Genomic DNA, 17,862 nt, shown 5'->3' on the forward strand with positions numbered 1-17,862 from the left:
TATTTTTACGGTAAGAGCCATTAGCTATGAGAAATAAAACCCTGTACAGAATCACAAAGGGTGAGTTTAGTGTCATGTCGGGAATAATTTCGGGAGCCGCGGGATCCTTTCTAGCGGAATGAAGCTGTGAACAATTGATCGACATCCGCGATCGAACCGTATTCGTCATTAGTTGATACCACTTCCCATACGCATTATTGCGTTAGCCATTCAACCAATGTAACCAGAATTGTAAGGTATGCTGCATGAGATTCGCACAGCTGTCGCCGCACAGACTAAGAGTGAGAACCAATTGCCAATAACAACGCGACATGCACCTCATTATACAGCGCGTTCCAGACTAGGAATTGCTTGTTCCCCCAGAATTGAACCTATTCAATCTGGCTGGAGGCTTCTTGTAGTTTTAATTTCTCCACCATCAACAATTGATGTAGTAGATTGTAATAGACCGGATACAGATGAGCCAGTCGAGTAGACTCGTCTCAGACCAATCAACCCAAGGAAAGACTCTATTCACCATCGAGACAAGGCATCGGATGATATTTGAGGATGGATCGATCTTATTTGGAAAGGCCGGGACCCGCAAATAAAGCGCAAGTAACTTTTTGTAAGGATCAGTATAGAGAAGGACTACGTTTCGGATTCCTGGCGCGCCGCGTTGCGATCCCGCGTGGGGCTATAATGATAGTGAATACGATTATGCAATTATGAAATTATGAATATGCTGTATTTTTATTTCCCGCACCCTGTATGGTCGATTGCCGGGGAAATCTGGGCTGGATTGAGCAAAGTGGATGCATCCCCTTCAAAACAGTAATCAGACGGCAGTGCTAAAGTATTGATTGACAGCCCTAGACCGGGTTTGGTGACTAGCTTAGCGGAACTCGTAAGCGAGACAGCCTTGCAGCCATAGCTAGCCAATCAGCACCTAGTATATACCGTATACGCCGTATGCCCGGCGTGGAGTATATGCATTTCAAAGTACGGTCCAACTGTGACAAAGGTTAGCTTGAAGGGTGGGTTCACCTGGCACATTATTCATAAATCCTTACCTTGCCCATAACTATCTTCGCTTCAAATTCTTGCGGTACAAAGTACTCCTTGTCCTCTACTATCCTCACTCGCTATATAGGTCACTATGTCGAGTTCACCTTTCGTGGTCGATCTTCCTAGGCTAGGAATCGTGCCAGTGATTGATCTGGTTGTCAGTCTAGGGGCCATCGTCTTCCTGTCGATATTTGCACAATGGACATACCAGCAGTATCGATTTTTGTCTCAATGGCCTGTCCTTAACAAGGCAGGCTTTTTCAACGCGTCTAAATCGAAAGAAGCCTTTCAACAGAATAGCCGAAGTTTGCTTTTTGATGGTTTCGCCAAGGTATATATGAATTTCCGACGCATGCAAGATCATTAATCGACCAATAACTGACCGTGTGATAATATCTAGTCTCCCAGAGGCTACCTAGTAGATACTGACTTGAACCGTCAACTGGTTCTTTCTCCCGAGTACGCCAACGAGATTCGCAGTGATCCCCGCCTTGACTTTACAGAAACCACTCACCGCGTAGGCAATACTAGTTTCTGGCTTCATAACGGATTTGCATAATTGACGTCCAAGTAGGACTTTCTTGGACACCTTCCTGGCTTCGAAGTTTTCAAAAAAAATAATTCTAACGCGGCTGATGTAGTGCGTCAAAGGCTAACACAATCTTTGGGTATGATACTACCAGCAGATCTTATAAATTAATATGCTGACAGTGGCGTCTTAGGACTCGTTACGGAGGACATATCAGAGGAGATGACCGCTGTTCTCCAGGAACAGTGGAGTGAAGAGACTGGTTCGTAGACTGCACAAATAAAGAAGTGAAGCGCTAATATCAGACATAGATTGGCATGAATTAGAAGGAAAGACAACCCTCCTCGAAATAGTTGCCCGCCTCTCGTCTCGAGTGTTTCTCGGACAAGAAATCTGCCGAAATCCAAAATGGCAACGGATCACCATCGATTACACCGTCAACGCTTTCATGGCTGTTGCAGCAGTAAAGCGGTACCCGCAATTTCTTCATCGATTTGTTCATTGGTTTCTTCCCCAGACATGCAAACTTCGTTCCCAGGTATCTGAAGCTCGTCGTATCATTCAGCCCGTGATCGACCAGCGAGCCGCTGCTGGCTGGGTTCACCCTGGGAATGAATCGGGCAAAAAGTATACGGATGCGCTTCAGTGGATGCATGATTTGTCCAAGGGCAAAGAGGTTGATTTTGCCATAGGCCAATTGGGTCTGTCTCTGGCTGCGATCCATACTACCACCGACTTGCTCACCCAGGTAATTTACAACTTGTGTCAGCATCCCGACATGATTCAACCGTTGCGTGACGAGATTGCTGCTGTTGTGGGAGGAGAAGGATGGAAAAGGAGTGCGCTATACAAGATGAAACTTATGGATAGTGTTATCAAGGAGAGTCAGCGGTTGAAGCCCCCCGCCCTGTGTATGTTTTAACTCCAAAAAAGGGACTCACCCTGTCTTGGACGACTTTGAAGTCCGACTAATGATCACACAGTATCGATGCGGCGCCATGTGACTAAAGATATCACGCTGCAAGACGGTCTCTTCATCCCGAAAGGCAGTTCAATTGGGGTTTCGTCTCACTGGAGTTGGGACTCATCCGTCTTCGAAAACCCTAACGAGTTCGACGGCTATCGCTTTGTCAGGATGGCAGAAGATCCGACGAAAGAGAGAGAGGCACACTTTGTATCAACGAGCCCTCAACATTTGGCATTCGGTCATGGAAACCACGCCTGCCCGGGCCGCTTTTTTGCTGCCAACGAGTTGAAGATTGCCCTCACTCACATCTTGATGAAGTACGACTTCAAATTACGCGAAGATGCCGACCCAGATTTTTTCTGCTTGGGCTGGATAATGCAATCGAATGGGGATGCTAAGCTCTTGGTTCGACGGCGTAGGGAGGAGATTCACCTGGAGTAGACGGATTATGCGAGTTCACTTTCATCGTCCTGGCCTGGGTCAATAAAAAATGAGGATCAACACCTAGATCCAAAAATGGTACGAAGAAATATTGATGTCTGTTGACATAGGTCTACCCGGTGAATGTAAGCTGGTATATTCGTACTGCCTCTCTCATGATCAATTGATATAATTCATAATAGCTACTTTAAAAGTCTAGGCCCTTAATACATTAAATTAACACTATTCATATATACTAACAGGCTTATTTTATTCAACCTTAAATTAAAGATCCTACAGTGTGTTACAATAACGTATCCCTATAGAAATCTCAATCATATTTTATTCAATGGACCTAGAGTATTGATAATATTATTTTCAACACAACTTACCCACCACGCAATAAATTACAAAATCTATAATATTAAAAGAAAGTATGGCATTGTCAAGCATTAAACGACGTTTTCACTGTCTTCTTACCAAATTCGAGTCTAGCAGTTAACGTGCTTAATCTCTTTGATAATGTTGAGGTTGCACAATATTTATTTTTCTCCCCGTATGTGATTCCTGGTTGGGTTTACTCATCTCCATAGTACCAAGTAATCTCTATTGGCGCTACCCAGAAGCTTCCCGATATGTCACTCCTTATGGGGAATAAATGATATTCTGTATCCTGTGAATGAAGAAAAGCTCCTTCTGCCACCGTTTTCAATGCATTGGGCCGCATAAAATAGCCGGCACCAGGTGATGGTGGGAATGGAGACCAGCACAGACGAGACTGCGTCTCCACTGGTGCTGCAGAAATGTCGACAACAAAGTATTGCTGAAAAGAGAGTCTCTATATGCGCTAGCTTTGCAAGTATATCTAATCAAGCTAAGGAAGGGGATCCGTGATGCTGCGAAGCACTGCCTGGGTTAGGCGTTTATTCACGGCTTTTCTTTCAGGTATAAATAATGCGATGAAGGAATCAAATAATAAAGGTGAATATAGAAATAGGGCCAAGCAACGTTGTCAACTAGCACACTTAAAGCTTTATATACTATTGCTGGGGCTACCTAAGTGGGAGCGTTGCAATCTACAGGTGAAAGAAAAAGGAACGACGAGTAGATGGCGAGATGCGTAGGTTTATTTACAGGTTGGAATTAACCACCGACTTTTGAGCAGATGCTTCTAACATATGAAAGATTTCAGAGGGCTATAATAATTCTGAATCTCCCTAACTGGACTGCCGCCTTGACCATTTCTCCTTTTCTAGAGACAGTTGTCTGCGCTTGTACCCTCCGAATCGGTTTTGGTTGCTGGTGCATGGGTAGCCGGTCTCATTTTCGGTTCGGATCTCTGTGCAATCTCATTAAAGACTGGCTCCAAGCCTACAATATAATTAGATTGTTGAATAGTAAGTCTGAAAGCTCTCCTGGGGATTCTATTCGGAAACCTTTGACTCCCAGGGAAGAACTTACATGGTTATGATAAGGGCAGGCCATCCAACAATCAGTCAAAAAAGCCTGGTCAAACTCTTAGTTTTGCTCCGGCTTACTTTGTCCATCTCGTCTAAACAGGGACAATAGGAATCGAAATCCGGAACGAAAACTCCTCAATATGAAGAGAATATTCTCAAACCCAAGGGGGACCGACATAGTGAGAATGATGGTATTTGTGTAACAAAAGAAGAAGAAAGAAATACTACTTCTTACAACCTAGAAAATTTATAAAGTTAGAAGAAAGGCTGTGTTTACATAGGAGGAGGCTATGCATAAATTGGGGGCTGTGCGTATATTAGGGGCCGATGTGACATCTGGTGTGTAGGAAAATCATTCGACGCCGGGGACGAGCAAAATATTGTTGAAAACGTAAAACATAACAGCTCGCAGAACGCTTTGCAAAGAATCGTAGAACATCGCTCTTTGAATAATGACATTGCTTTCCTACTTCCAGGTAGTCAGAATTGAGAACCTCTAGCGAAACTCTCTGACACTCTCTCCAAATTGTAATAAAGGGTTTAAGCATCGACAACAACTTTGACTATATTAACTCTCTAGATTTATTTCTGGCGGAAAGTAGCTGTATATCGTGGCTGTCTCGTACAAGTAGCATCTCCAATGCACATCTATCATGTCCTAGAACCAGATTTACACAATACTAATTAACAGGGCCTCAGCTGCTGCAACAGTAAAGGTTGCCTCTCCGTCAGAGACAGCGGTTGTCTCTAAAGACTCAGTTCCGGTCTGAATGCACGTACCATTGGCGAACCACTGGCCTGCGATCGTAACAGTAGCACCTTCGTCAACTCTGTTTGTAGCGGAGCTACTCGTTAGTCTTTGGGCAGTAGCCGCGGTGTTTGGAATGCCGGAAATGGTGAAGTTGACAGAATCGCGGGTTCCGCCGGTAAAATAATCAGAATTGTACAGCAAAACCTTGACCGGGGCATCTCCGCTGTAGATGGCGTATGCTGCATATCTGGGGTCGCCCGTATCGAACTCGGCGATTCGTGACGCTCCGCTCAACGCGAGCGAAGCCATGTAGGCACCATAATATGGTGCTCCCATGTCGTATCTCCCCCACCAGCAATACCGACCTATAGGTCACCAAATTGTTATTAAGAAGCCCAAATAATGCGCAGGCAAAAGAACCCCCCCCCCCCCCCCCCCCCCCCCCAGAAAGAGGCCCAATTTTATTTTAGAAACTTACAATTACCAATAGTTCCCTGGTGGAAATATAGTTCCTACGTTCAATTAGTTTCTCGGTTGAAAATGTAAACCATGAAGAATTAATAGCTCACCTTGATATCGATTAGGACTGCTTGCAATACGTAGTCGAGAACCCACAATGCTGCCCCGTACGTAGGACTAACATCGGCGCCTCCACCTATACCAGTTGCTGTTTACTCCAGTCAGTGTGATTTTGTCGCCTTCAGTACCGGAAAGATAGCTAACCAGAATTAGTTTCACCCATAACAAAATCCTTTGACAGGTTCTTGGCAGCAGTGATTTCGTCTACAGCCCATGATATACTGTTCTTGATTGCCGTGTGGTTCATCAAAAGCTCCAAATTGTCGTATCCTGCAGTTTGCGGGTAATAGTGATCAGAGAATGATTTCACATAGGCTGCTGCACTCCCCTCAGCAGCAGAAAGCTCTTGAACATTAAATGTCTTCTTTGATGAGAACACTCCAGCCTGTATGATGTCTGTTTTTCCAATAGCGGATGCAACGGACTCCTGCCAAGAGACCTGAGTAGAAGCATCGGCCGAAGCCGACCAGGTATTTCCTTCCGCGATTGGATCGGAGTTGGAATACGCTAAATCCAAGTTCAGACATGTGGAAAAAATAATTTAACGGGAGTACTCTACCGTCAGGCTCGTTCCCTAGCTCAAATGCGCTAAGATTGGACACTGCACCAACAGCCGTTTGTGCTGCGGCGATGCTATTAGAGATGTTATCAAGTCGACGATTTAACCCTGTCATAATATTAGCAAATGCACCACAACCAGTACTAATCGGTATTGTATTTTGTTATACCCAATATCACAGGTCCATGCAAAGTGTTTGCCAAGGAAAAAAAAGATGGCCCGTATGTTAACGAGTCGGGGGCAGCACCGGCCGAAGAAACTGTGTACGAGACAGCCTCTTGTAATGTAGAATCATAGGTTGCACGATCCCTTTATTCAGAGAAAAAAATCAGCTATAACTGTTTCTCTATACCTGTCTCATTTTACCGAAAACACGAAAACCATCACCAGAGAAATCTTCAGGGAGATAGATCATACTGTGTGGTACCACCGATTCGAATTGTAGGACTGGCACCAGCTGCTGCTTCCAAGTTGGCTAGACATTGCGCTGTTCCAGGAACATCTTGCATGTAGCCGGGAAAGGCAAAAAATTCAAAGCTGTTATTATATAAGTAGCTGGTTAGATCGCGACACGTTCGGTGAAGGGGGATATTTGCGGAACTCACGACACACCGACCGGAGCGGCGCTGAGAATCCCACTAGAATTAGCTGGAGGGGTTGATGGTATTTCAAAAGAAAGAGTCCATCCAGTAGGTAAGGTGCTCAATAGGAACAGAGTCCAAGCCGGATTCCGTTTGGTATACATTGCGATTGCATTTACGTGGGAGAGGAGTGGAAGACAGTTGATTGTATAATGTTAGGATAGGAGCTACTTTTGTATTGTCTACTGCAACTAGATGACTAGTATAGATTAGGAGAGACAAAATATAAGCTTTTTGATTTAGGGGTACATGGGTTTCTCTGATGTAACCAAAAAGTTGTCATTTGCTATCGCGCCACTCCAGATCTAGAAATCAGTGCGTCACGGCCGGGAATATTGCCGGGGGTGGTTGAGAGAACAGAAAGAGGAACAAGATGTAGGTCTTCAGGAGCGATGACATACTGATGCCACGAAGTCTTGTTAGCGAGAATTGCTGCAGTCACCAGATATCCCTGGCTCAGCAGTAAGACCGCAGGCAGCCTCTGCCCTATGGCAGAGCTTCATTATTTTGTGTATGTGTTTCTTCTAATCGCAATTTTAGACTTGTCCTCGGTCATCGGCGCAATTCTTCAGCGAGAAGCCCCCATATTACCCTGGAATTTAGATTTCGATCGCTGTAATATTAGACACGGACCCTGAATGTTTTTTTTTTTTGTAGAAATCTGGGGCGGAAACCCATTGCTGTACGACTGTGGCTAGTCACTGTAAGCAGCCACGTTTCTGGGGCCACAAAGTCCAACCAAGCATTGTAAACCTCCCGTGGGGAAATAAGATGTTCAGAGTGTTGATCGGAGTCTGAAACCAACTTCGGAGAGACGCCAAACCTGCTCCATATTTTTGAGGTATTACATGGTTGCGGAATGCGGGTTGCTGGTAACAATGCTATAATAAATCAACCTTATGTAAGTATCTGTATGTGCCCCTAACAAGTCCCCGGCTGGCCCGAATCAAATCGAAACCAACTAAAGCTTAACACTTAACTACACTCCGAATAGTTTTACCACTACAGACTCCACATTCAATATTATGACCGCAGAAAAGACAAAGATTGCCATCGTTGGCGCTGGTCCCGTAGGCTGCGCCTTTGCAGTGCATCTTGTTGGGGCCGGACACGATGTCACAATCATAGGTCGCGGTCAGCGACTTGCGAACCTCGAGGATAACGGCGGTGTCCTGGCAAAGAAATCGGAGAATGCGACGGAAATCTCGAATACCCCTGTAAAAGCTGTCGGATCCCTCGACACCACGCAGCCTTGGGACCTAGTTCTTCTTACCGTTACAGAGCGCCAATTTGATGAGCCATTATTCACTACGCTTAAGGCGTGTCCAAAAACAGCAGAAATTCTTTTCATGTTCAATACTTTCGCATCACTGCATAAGTACTTCGATATCTTGGGAAAGGAACGCTGCATTATGGGGTTTCCAGCGATTATGGCATTCTTCCACGACGGAGCATTGGTGCACAAATTTATGACCTTTGGCCAAATTACCATTATCGCATCACCCAAATGGCGACCCATCTTCTCTTCCGCCGGAATAAAATGTGTCCACGAGCCTGATATGCAAAGCTGGCTACGCACACACGCCGCCATGGTCGTTGGTATATTGAGTGCGACCGTTGCAGCTGCCGAGCGTAAATCAGGAGTAACATGGGCGGAAGCACAGCTCAGTGCTGGGGCTGCCAGGGAAGGTCTTCTGCTTACCAAGAAGCTTGGGAATAGCATCACGCCCAAATTCATACACTATCTTGCTTTCACAGCGCCGAGTTTTGTGTTCACCGGGTTGCTCTGGCTTCTGACGAGGGTACCTAGTATGCGCAATAACACGCAAGTCCCGAACTGGAAACAAGAGATGCTTGGTTTGGCGGAAAGTATAACTGGATCAGCGCCTTCTGATGACGATGTACGACTTCTTACCCAGTTAAGGTCGAAGTATGTATGAGGGACAATAACAATAAATCAAAATTCGATGGTTCTGTAGGCGTTTTCTGACAATCTCGTGATATTATCTTCCAATGTTTTAATAAAGTTCAAATTTTCGAATTCAGTATAAAATATTACGTACTGAAAGGTCTGTGGATTGAATATACTGGGAATCTTTTGTTTAGTTTGTAATATATTATCTATTCTCATCTGCTCTACTCTTTAATACCTGTCCATCTGGAGCTAGAGATAATTAGGACCTATCTAGCTAGGAAATCATTATCCTCCGTCTTCTTTGGGGTCAAAAACTCGGCTTGAAGCTGCGCTGACGGAGACATCTGCCTTCTTGCGTTGTATTTCGGGCGGAAGGCGTAGGCATCAACTCTGGGTACTTCAGAGGGCATGCGCGTGCTCGTATCTAATAGCCAACCCGATGCACTGCACGTAGGAGGGGCTGCTTTGGCCTCAACTGTCTCAAATCCACAGAGTTCTCGTTTTGTGTTCGTAGCTGGCTGATTATATGAGAATAGCAACTAGTCCGTAAACTTCTACAATAATAACTAGATAAGTACCGTGTAGGAGGAGCATTAGATGCCTATGGGCAGTGTCATTGTCCGTTCAAGCTTCTAGATACCCACTTGATTTAAATTAAGGCTCAATCACGAAGGCGAAAAGAGCCACATCAACGAAATAAACTATGGTGAATAGAAAAATAGATAATCAATCTGATATTCCACTGTATGTTAATCCCAAGTTCCCCATGATATATACATGTGAAGAATAATCCTCCTCCAAGTCACCACACGCAAGATAAAATTTGAAACCAGAGCTCTAAAAGGAACAGAGGAATCATCTCCATGGCCATATAGATAATGGCGCACTTTATGACATTATCCAGGTACCTTAGCACCCATACTCTTCCAAAAGTCACACCGATTTCCTCTTCCCCCTTCCCAGGTGTATGCATTGACGAGACTGAAGTTCGGCTGCAATCCAGGGTCAACATACAGATTGATCGGGTAGCCAAAGGGGTCTCTTGGATCAGTTCCTGTTGTCAAGACGCCACCAGTTTGGTTTAAATTAACCTGGATCGGGTTGTCCAAACTATATGTTGGCCATGAGGCGAGGACATCAGCGGTTTCTGTCGGGACAGTAGAATTGTAGATGGTTTGAATATTGGGGTTTCCAGTTACAATGAAACTGTTTATGAATGCTTTGTTTGTTAGCGATGTGCTTGATTTTGAGAACAAAGAGTTTCCTTACAAACAACAGAGTCACGGTATGTTTGAGCCATATTATTTGGCAATGAACCAAGATAATTAAAGTACGCAAATAAGTCATTTCCGTGCAAAGCTGAAATAATTGAATACTGGTATTTGAAGCTTTGATGACCGTTAATGCTGAACCCTTCCGCGAGCCATTGGGCAGGGCAAGTAAATGTAATCTCAGCGTATAAATTCTGTTTAAGGTCAGACACAGATAGAAAAATGTTAAATGAGAAATGGTCATACATTAGCACGTTGTTGCTGTCCCGTTGCAAATGGACCCTCAGTGACAGCCGTCGTGGTATTGTCGATTCCGCTTGTAGCAAATCGTATCTGATTTGCTTCCTGTGTTGTTGAAATGGGATACTGCGTCAACACTTGCTGGACATCGGAATCATCAAAGAGTGGGAAGATGCCTTCGACATAGTCGATAAAATCTTGTTCGGTAGTGATGGTCTGTGGCACGAACATTTCACCTTCGTCGGCATTGTTCTAGAACCGTATGTGAGTTTAGACATGAGCGAGATCCTAAAGAAGGGAAGAGGAATACCCCAATGAGAGCCTGCTTTCCATTGAGCAGTCCGGTTGGTAATTGTGCACTAGGACGGGTCTCCACCAAGACGCCATCTGTGACAGGCAGAAAAGCAGCTTTGCCGAACTCAGCGTTTATAGTGACAGTATAAGATGCATTTTGGAGAGTGATAGTGTCTTGTTCAACTAGACACTTAAAAACTGACTCCGTTTCACTGGTGGGGCCGTTGAAACAACCTGCTGCTTCAGCGAAAGCATAGTAGCTTTGCGAAGGGGCGAAGTCAGAATAATTGTATTGCTGAGGAAGATATGGGCTGGCGATCATAACCTGTTCTATCAAGTCAGAAACTATTCCTTTTCGATTTTCAAGAATTTTACAAATGGTCGAATAACTAACCCGACTGAATAAAGTATCATTTATCTGGCCTCCATAAGCCATGGATTGTAGCATGACCGCACCACCACCTAAATATATCAATGTCAATGCTAAAGTTTCAGGAGCAATCGTGCATCAAATAGTTAACACACCTGCAGACTCTCCAGCTAATGTGACCTGTGATGCATTCCCGCCAAATAAGCCAATATAATTTTGTACCCATTGTAGTGCTAGATATTGATCGTACAGGCCTGCATTTGGCGTTCCAAACTGGTGGACATCGTCCGAAGACAAAAAACCGAATGCCCCAAGCTTAAAAGACCCTTAGTCGAGGATATTTGCTAGTACGGATGAAATACATACACGGTACTGAATTGACACGCCGATAAATTTATCTTTGGAACTATTGATCAAGAATGGAATGTCGTAGTGGGAAGAGCCGCTGTCGTAGCCTCCACCGTCTATGATATAATTTTAATATAAAACACAGATAATGACTTGCTGGAATTTAAAGGACGAGAAGAAAGAAACTCACGAATCCAGACAAAAACAGGCAAGTCTGTCGCATTCGGCGTTGCCCAAACGTTCAGCGTTAGGCAGTCCTCATTTTCTCCTCCATTGGCTGAGAATGGAGGCATTCCTCTATTTTAACAGTCAATAAGAGTCAAGATTTCTAGGCTGTGGAGAGTTAATATACTCACCTTACACCATTTGACGACTGGGGGCAGATATACGACCATAAACTAGCATCCAGAATTGTGCCGTTACTTGTAGAATTTGGAGGAACTGGAAGCTGCCACCTCAAAGGTCCAACCGGCGCCTCCGCGTACGGAATTCTGACTTTATGGTTACCAAAGTGCTTTTAACGGCGTGAAAACCGATTAATTAGAGTCAAAACTTACCCATACCATACATTCAGCTCTGTGGATACTCCCTGGTATGTAGCGTAACCCAAGTCAACCACAAGCGGATCAGAAGTGGCTTGGCCTGGAGGGAATGGATTGGAAAACTGCTGCGCTTGTGAAAATCCAGCAAATGCGAAATGCAAATACAATAATGATACTTTTAATAGAGAAGGCATCTTGACTGGCTGACTCAGCTACAAAAGCACGGCCAGAACGACTAACAGACAACGAGAGCAAGAAATGCCATGGTGATGTTTTAATAAATAGAAAAACTCTAAACCAGAGTCCCTGGGTTTATCATCGTTTACATGTAGAGGCGTCAAAAAATGTAACGCTGACCATTGACATTACCCCCAAACTAAAATGCGAAATCTACCCCTTTGCTAAATTCGTGGCCAACGTTCGAGCGACATAAAGCTTATTTACTCAATATAAGCGTGTGTATCTAACCTTTTACAACTCCTGGAATGTGGATTCTCGTTTTAGAAGAATACCTCTCTATACAGTTTTGCAGATATTAATGGTTGTTCTTCCAAGTATTCCGAATGTACTATCAGGATTCAGAATATGGTTTATCCAGGTTGAAGTCTCTCTGGTCATGTAGGGAAAATGCCAAAAGGAGGAATACAGCTTGTCTTCTACAGTCACTCCAGTTAAAATTTACACTTGGGTAACCTAAACCAATGCTTTAAGCGGCATTCGGTTTTCGGGCTGGTTGTCTCCGGTAATATTTGGGGGTGATGAATACTTGACCCACTTAGGATGGTTCTTGCAAAACCCTGTTCCGATAAGGCGTCAACTGAATTGGCGCTAGCTCGATTAGGAAGCAAGAGCGAACCCACAAACCAGACATCTTCTTCATTCTTCAACCTGCAGGGCCTATTTTAGTGGAGATATACTTGTCTTCTTCTTCTATGGGAAATATTTGATGTCGATTGGTGATTCGTTCAGAAATTCGCCGACATGGCGAAAAATTCCCTGCATCGGTTTTCAGGTAACATAATTCATTGTAGTGGGCTGATTGTACTCCATATTTATGTCTCACACGCATGATCCTCCCTAAAATGCAACTTGTTAAAATAATTATCCTTGCCAAAGCTACATCCTTACCCTGTCGGCCAAACTCATGACGGTCTACCAGTCGATTTGAGCTTGACTGTGTCTTTCTACGGGTCATCAGACCTTAACCTTTTGTAACCTTCATCTTTCGTGCCGCAGAAACTAACGGTTACCACTTTTCAGTCTCGCTCATGTGTTGAATTGGAGCGCGCGTTACTTTTTTAGGGCAATGAGCAAGCGATGAACTCGGATGCATGCCAAATAAGTAATCAACGTGGCCTGGCCATAGGCCCCGAGCGATCTCGTGCAATAACAATATATCGAAAAAATATTATAGAAAGTCTTTAGTAGATAGTAAAATATAACTTTTCAAAGCTATTATTTACTAATTATTAGTATGTAATACGATATTATAAAAATAGTAGTGATGACCGAGCAGAGGTAGCTACACATCTCTTTCAAATGTTTACGTATATGCTACATATCAATTATAGGAACATTGAAGCAATTTGGCCCACAGCATGCCGCATGTACGTACATATATATTAACCATAGAGAGACATGGAGCATTGAAAAGATTTATTCGAAAATTAGAAGAACAGTTAACTTAATTCAAAGTCCTGTTTTCTGGGCATGTGTTAATTCGACCCTTACTTAATTATTCAATAAATCAATTTTTATACATTGACTTCTTGTAATAATTTCTGATCTTAGCCTTTTGTAGTTACTACAAAGCGCTTATTAATCAAGGAGGGGCACCTCAGCCAATCGGACTAGAGCACCATCAACCACCGCCAGAATATAATTCTCCCCTCTCAATCGACTTTATGTATAATATCCAGAATAGCGGTCGTGTGAATTTGTGATGCCCGCCGAGTCCAAGTCGGTCCGTAAAGAGAAACGGAAATACCATCACAAATCACGCAATGGCTGCAGCCAATGCAAGCAGCGCCACATCAAGGTTCAAATTGCTCCCGGTCCCTTGAGGACAACAAACTTCAATGTTGAATGTATGAATGTGGTTTGCTGACTCTTGTTTGCAGTGCGATGAGGGCAAACCTCGTTGCGATAACTGTATTCAGGCAAACCGCGCCTGCAGCTTCATGGGCATGAAACCAGATTTGCCGCCTCCAGACAGTCAAAGTCACACACCGTCCGTGATATCAACATCTATGACACCGACCGTACCATGGTTAAACTTTTCCAGGTTCGGCCAAACATCAGAGTTTAGTCTGGTGGATCTGGCAATGCTTCACAACTTCACCACGCAGACGAATCGCACGCTAGCCTCGCATCCAGAAATTCAGAATCTCTGGGCCACCTCGATGGTTCAAATCGGATTTGACCACCGTTTTTTGCTGCATGGTCTGCTTTCCCTGTCGGCATTGCAGGCTGCTTATACCGAGTCCGAAGATTCCCGGCAGCTAATCGATTATGCATCGCAACACCAGGCTATTTCGCTGAGCCTATATCAGCTTGCAATCGCAAACCCCACCGAGGATCAGTATGATGCTGTTTTTGCACTGTCGATAGTGATTCTTATTCTAGCACTCGCCACCACCGGTGATGAATACGGAGAGGCCGGTATGTTTGATTGCAAGTGGATTCGCCTAACCCGGGGAATCCGCGATGTGAATGGCAGCAGCTTTGAAAATATACGGAAGGGCCCGTTGGCGCTTCTTATGTACGAAGACGAATTCAAAAACGCAACATCTAAACAGATCCAGTCTATTACATCAGAGAAAGTTCAGGAATGCCTACCAGATGAATTGAAGCGCCTAGAACGATTATGGTGCGGCGAAGAATCGCTCCCGGACCTGAACGAAAGTGAACGGGACACATACAACGAGGTATATATGTGCCTCAGACACACTTACTCGGCCATTTTGACGCAAGACGAGGAATTGATGTCCAATGAAAATAGTCCATCCGGAATCAAGCGTGCGTACACACGAGATCGGCTCATCGCCGAGGTCTTCTTCTGGATTTTCAACGTGCCAACCCGCTATATAGAGCTGTTAGAAGAACAGAACCCGATAGCCCTTATATTGTTCGCTCACTACGCTTCTCTCTTTGGAGAGGTGTGTCAGGGGTGGTTTTCCGATCGCAGTGCACGTGCCATGGTGACGAGTATATGGAATGTTTTGGACGAGAAATCGCGCAAATGGATTGAGGGTCCTATGGAAGTATTACGGCGCAATCAAAAAGAGCATACGTGATTTTCGTTGCCTTGCTGGCCTTCGACCTTAGAAATTCGAGCCATCACCCTACTAACGGAAGTTCTCACGATTTTCAACGACAAGCGACTGAATGTATAATATGAGTTCGGGGTAAAGTTTTAATTCATGTAGAAAAGATTCCAAAAAATAAAGTATTCTATGATCATGACTGCCACTTAAAAATTCTAAAACAAGTCTGTATTTATTTGAAATCCCAGAAGCTCGAGATCAAAGAGTCAACATGTTAAAAACAGACCGAGATTTAGGCCTAATAGTTCTGCTCCTCCGCCGTGCATGGCCCATCGTGCAACAAGACATGCGGGGGCACCTTGCCGTCCGCAAGAGGCAGTTCCAGCGCCGTCGTCACTTCGTTGGTTGGATACACGGTGAAATGACCATCGGCACTCACATCTGCAGTGTCGAGAGCCAAAATGCCTCCGTGTTTACCGCCAACAACAAAGGCCTCATCTGAGGAATGCGGGAGCGTGATGTGTGCCACCCCGGAGAGAAAGAAGACCCATCTGAAGATTTCATGAGCATGACTATCCCAGGAAGGTGGCAAGGAAAGATAGAATTACGTACTGTGCTGCTGGTGCATTATGCTTTCCACCATCGAATTGAGCGGGGAGGACGGACAAGGTCGCGTTTGCAGTCGAGTCCAAAATGCCAATGTTGGCGATTGCTGCCCCGGAAGTACCGGGTTCGGTGGACGTGCTGAAACCTGATGATAGAGACCAGCACTGAAGAACAGACGCATTGTTGGACGCGGTCAGGGTTGTGACATTGAGAGATGATGGCGGCGTGTACTGCGCTGTAGCTGTAGCCAAGTGGGCAAGGCTTGCCAGGGATAGCAGCAAGGCGAAATTGGTCATTTTGAAAGTAATTGCTGTATTTTATGGGATAGATACGGTGTGTTCTATTGCATCAGATACCACGGATTCGGGGTAATACGGGAAGAAGACAACTAGCCCGGCTGTTTACAGGGAGACATCTCCAGCGACGCGCTAAGGCGCTTTGGATATTGGGGGTGGTGGTGATCCGTCCAATAGTTTAATAACGCTAATCTTAATGCTTATTTTATGTACAAATCAAGAAAATTAAGTGGGTTTGCAAAAAGTCTATTCTATCCAGCAGAGATTAGTCTGTTGATCTTAGTTTCATATTTACATAGAGATTGTGGCCTCTGCAACCTGATGGATCACATCCGCAACAGCTTCCGGCTGGCTTAACATGGCAAAATGGCCTGCGTCTATTGAATAAGTGCGCACAACCCCTTCCCCAGGGATCTTTGCCATCATCTGCTGGGCGATAAGCGGGAAACCTGCGTCTTTCGTGCAGAATAGGTAGCTAGTTGGCACGTCGCGGTAGGCCTCATACGTGAGAGGGGTGTGGACACAGGGTGCAGCCTGGTACACAATCGCGGCCAGATGTTTTTCGGCAGTTTCGTCATCAAGGTCGTTATAGAACTTCTCCCTTGGGTTTTTGGGATACATTTTGTCGCCCTGGAAGTACAACGTTAGTAACTAGTGTTCTGTTTTTGCGGCTTAGGTTTCCTTTGCAGTTCCACCACAAGAGGGCATACATCAAGCTCCATGAACGAATCCAATCCACCAGGAAGAGCCGATGCAACGCTTAGGCCAGCTGGGAGCAGCAAGGCTGATTCATAGAGGAGGCCGACCACGCCACCTTTTTTGTCTTGGGCAGCCAGATCTTTACGGGCGAAGCCCTTGACGCTCTCTGTTCCTGGGAGGCCGCTATACGAATGCATGACGAGAACTATGTTCTTGCCCTGCGCAACAAGAGGCTTTAAATAATTGTCCTGGATGTGTTTGGCATCGTCTGTTGCAGTACTCGACGTTGGCCCACCAGCTGAAGGCAGAGTGATGGTCTCCGCCACATGTCCGCGAGCCCGAAGTAAGCTTGCGACTGGCTCAAAGGTAGGGCCTTGATGCCAACTCCCTGGGATAAGAAGAATGGTAGGGCTTTCGGTTGCCATGATAGAGTTATAAAGATGTCAACTGGTGAGAGGAATATTGGGATGGTGATTAGAAAAACGAATTGTTTGGCTTATCGAGGGGTACGTGTCAGGCGGGGCGAGGATACAACCAATGAGAACACAAGCATTTTGTTATTCCAACATAGTATTAGTGGCATTTATTGTTGGATTTTGGATTTATTTGTATATCCATTAAGGAAAAGTATGAGTAAGGGCTACAGATGATCACGCGGATAGTATTGTTTGGGCGAACGAGGTAGGCGTAGGTGGATCTTCGAGATTTTTAATGTATCTTTCCTCCTCTCTTTTCTTGTTCTTTATTCTCGTATCATACTAAAGCTTGTAATAATAATAGGAGTAATAATAGATAATTTAAATAATATTATTAAAATATATGTTAGCTGAAACTAGCCAGTTAATATTTCAATTAATATTAAATATAACCTAGATAAGTGTCATGGCCGGCTATATGCAAGCCTCATGAGACTGTGTAGGCTGAGCAGGCTATATAGGACAAATAAGTATGGCGCTGACCAAGAAAGTGTTAGTGCTCGCGGAGCGACAGTTTGACATGTTTGGCATGTTTGTTAGGCCCAGAAGAACTATCTCGTTGGGGAGTTCGAGCCAATCGAGCTTC

General features: G+C 44.7%; 6 protein-coding genes across 6 annotated transcripts; 3 read left to right on the forward strand and 3 right to left on the reverse strand.

The window, feature by feature from the left end:
* Positions 1–1,138: 1,138 nt before the first annotated feature.
* On the forward strand, positions 1,139–2,984 carry TRUGW13939_01746 (uncharacterized protein; the record flags this gene model as incomplete). The annotated part of the gene is made up of 6 exons (XM_035484944.1): positions 1,139–1,378; positions 1,448–1,564; positions 1,622–1,715; positions 1,770–1,838; positions 1,888–2,487; positions 2,560–2,984. The coding sequence occupies 6 exons, from the start codon at positions 1,139–1,141 to the stop codon at positions 2,982–2,984; spliced, it is 1,545 nt and encodes a 514-aa protein (XP_035340837.1).
* Positions 2,985–5,093: 2,109 nt separating this feature from the next.
* Positions 5,094–7,057, reverse strand: TRUGW13939_01747 (uncharacterized protein; the record flags this gene model as incomplete). Its single annotated transcript, XM_035484945.1, has 7 exons — positions 5,094–5,539; positions 5,653–5,686; positions 5,744–5,841; positions 5,898–6,260; positions 6,313–6,386; positions 6,730–6,849; positions 6,918–7,057. 7 exons carry the CDS (start codon positions 7,055–7,057, stop codon positions 5,094–5,096), a joined length of 1,275 nt encoding a protein of 424 aa, XP_035340838.1.
* Positions 7,058–7,978: 921 nt separating this feature from the next.
* Positions 7,979–8,893, forward strand: TRUGW13939_01748 (uncharacterized protein; the record flags this gene model as incomplete). The annotated part of the gene is made up of 1 exon (XM_035484946.1): positions 7,979–8,893. The coding sequence occupies one exon, from the start codon at positions 7,979–7,981 to the stop codon at positions 8,891–8,893; it is 915 nt and encodes a 304-aa protein (XP_035340839.1).
* An 871-nt stretch (positions 8,894–9,764) lies between these two features.
* On the reverse strand, positions 9,765–12,127 carry TRUGW13939_01749 (uncharacterized protein; the record flags this gene model as incomplete). The annotated part of the gene is made up of 10 exons (XM_035484947.1): positions 9,765–10,087; positions 10,138–10,333; positions 10,386–10,631; positions 10,690–10,998; positions 11,068–11,135; positions 11,199–11,358; positions 11,410–11,507; positions 11,582–11,688; positions 11,748–11,905; positions 11,960–12,127. 10 exons carry the CDS (start codon positions 12,125–12,127, stop codon positions 9,765–9,767), a joined length of 1,833 nt encoding a protein of 610 aa, XP_035340840.1.
* Positions 12,128–13,857: 1,730 nt separating this feature from the next.
* TRUGW13939_01750 (uncharacterized protein) lies at positions 13,858–15,229 on the forward strand (the record flags this gene model as incomplete). The annotated part of the gene is made up of 2 exons (XM_035484948.1): positions 13,858–14,031; positions 14,093–15,229. Coding segments are annotated over 2 exons (1,311 nt in total), but the record flags the coding sequence as incomplete, so codon positions are not given.
* A 268-nt stretch (positions 15,230–15,497) lies between these two features.
* On the reverse strand, positions 15,498–17,225 carry TRUGW13939_01751 (uncharacterized protein; the record flags this gene model as incomplete). Its single annotated transcript, XM_035484949.1, has 5 exons — positions 15,498–15,750; positions 15,812–16,115; positions 16,315–16,352; positions 16,397–16,731; positions 16,812–17,225. The coding sequence occupies 5 exons, from the start codon at positions 17,223–17,225 to the stop codon at positions 15,498–15,500; spliced, it is 1,344 nt and encodes a 447-aa protein (XP_035340842.1).
* Positions 17,226–17,862: the final 637 nt, after the last annotated feature.

This window comes from Talaromyces rugulosus, chromosome I (genome assembly GCF_013368755.1).
Source record: "Talaromyces rugulosus chromosome I, complete sequence".
Lineage (NCBI taxonomy): Eukaryota > Fungi > Ascomycota > Eurotiomycetes > Eurotiales > Trichocomaceae > Talaromyces > Talaromyces rugulosus.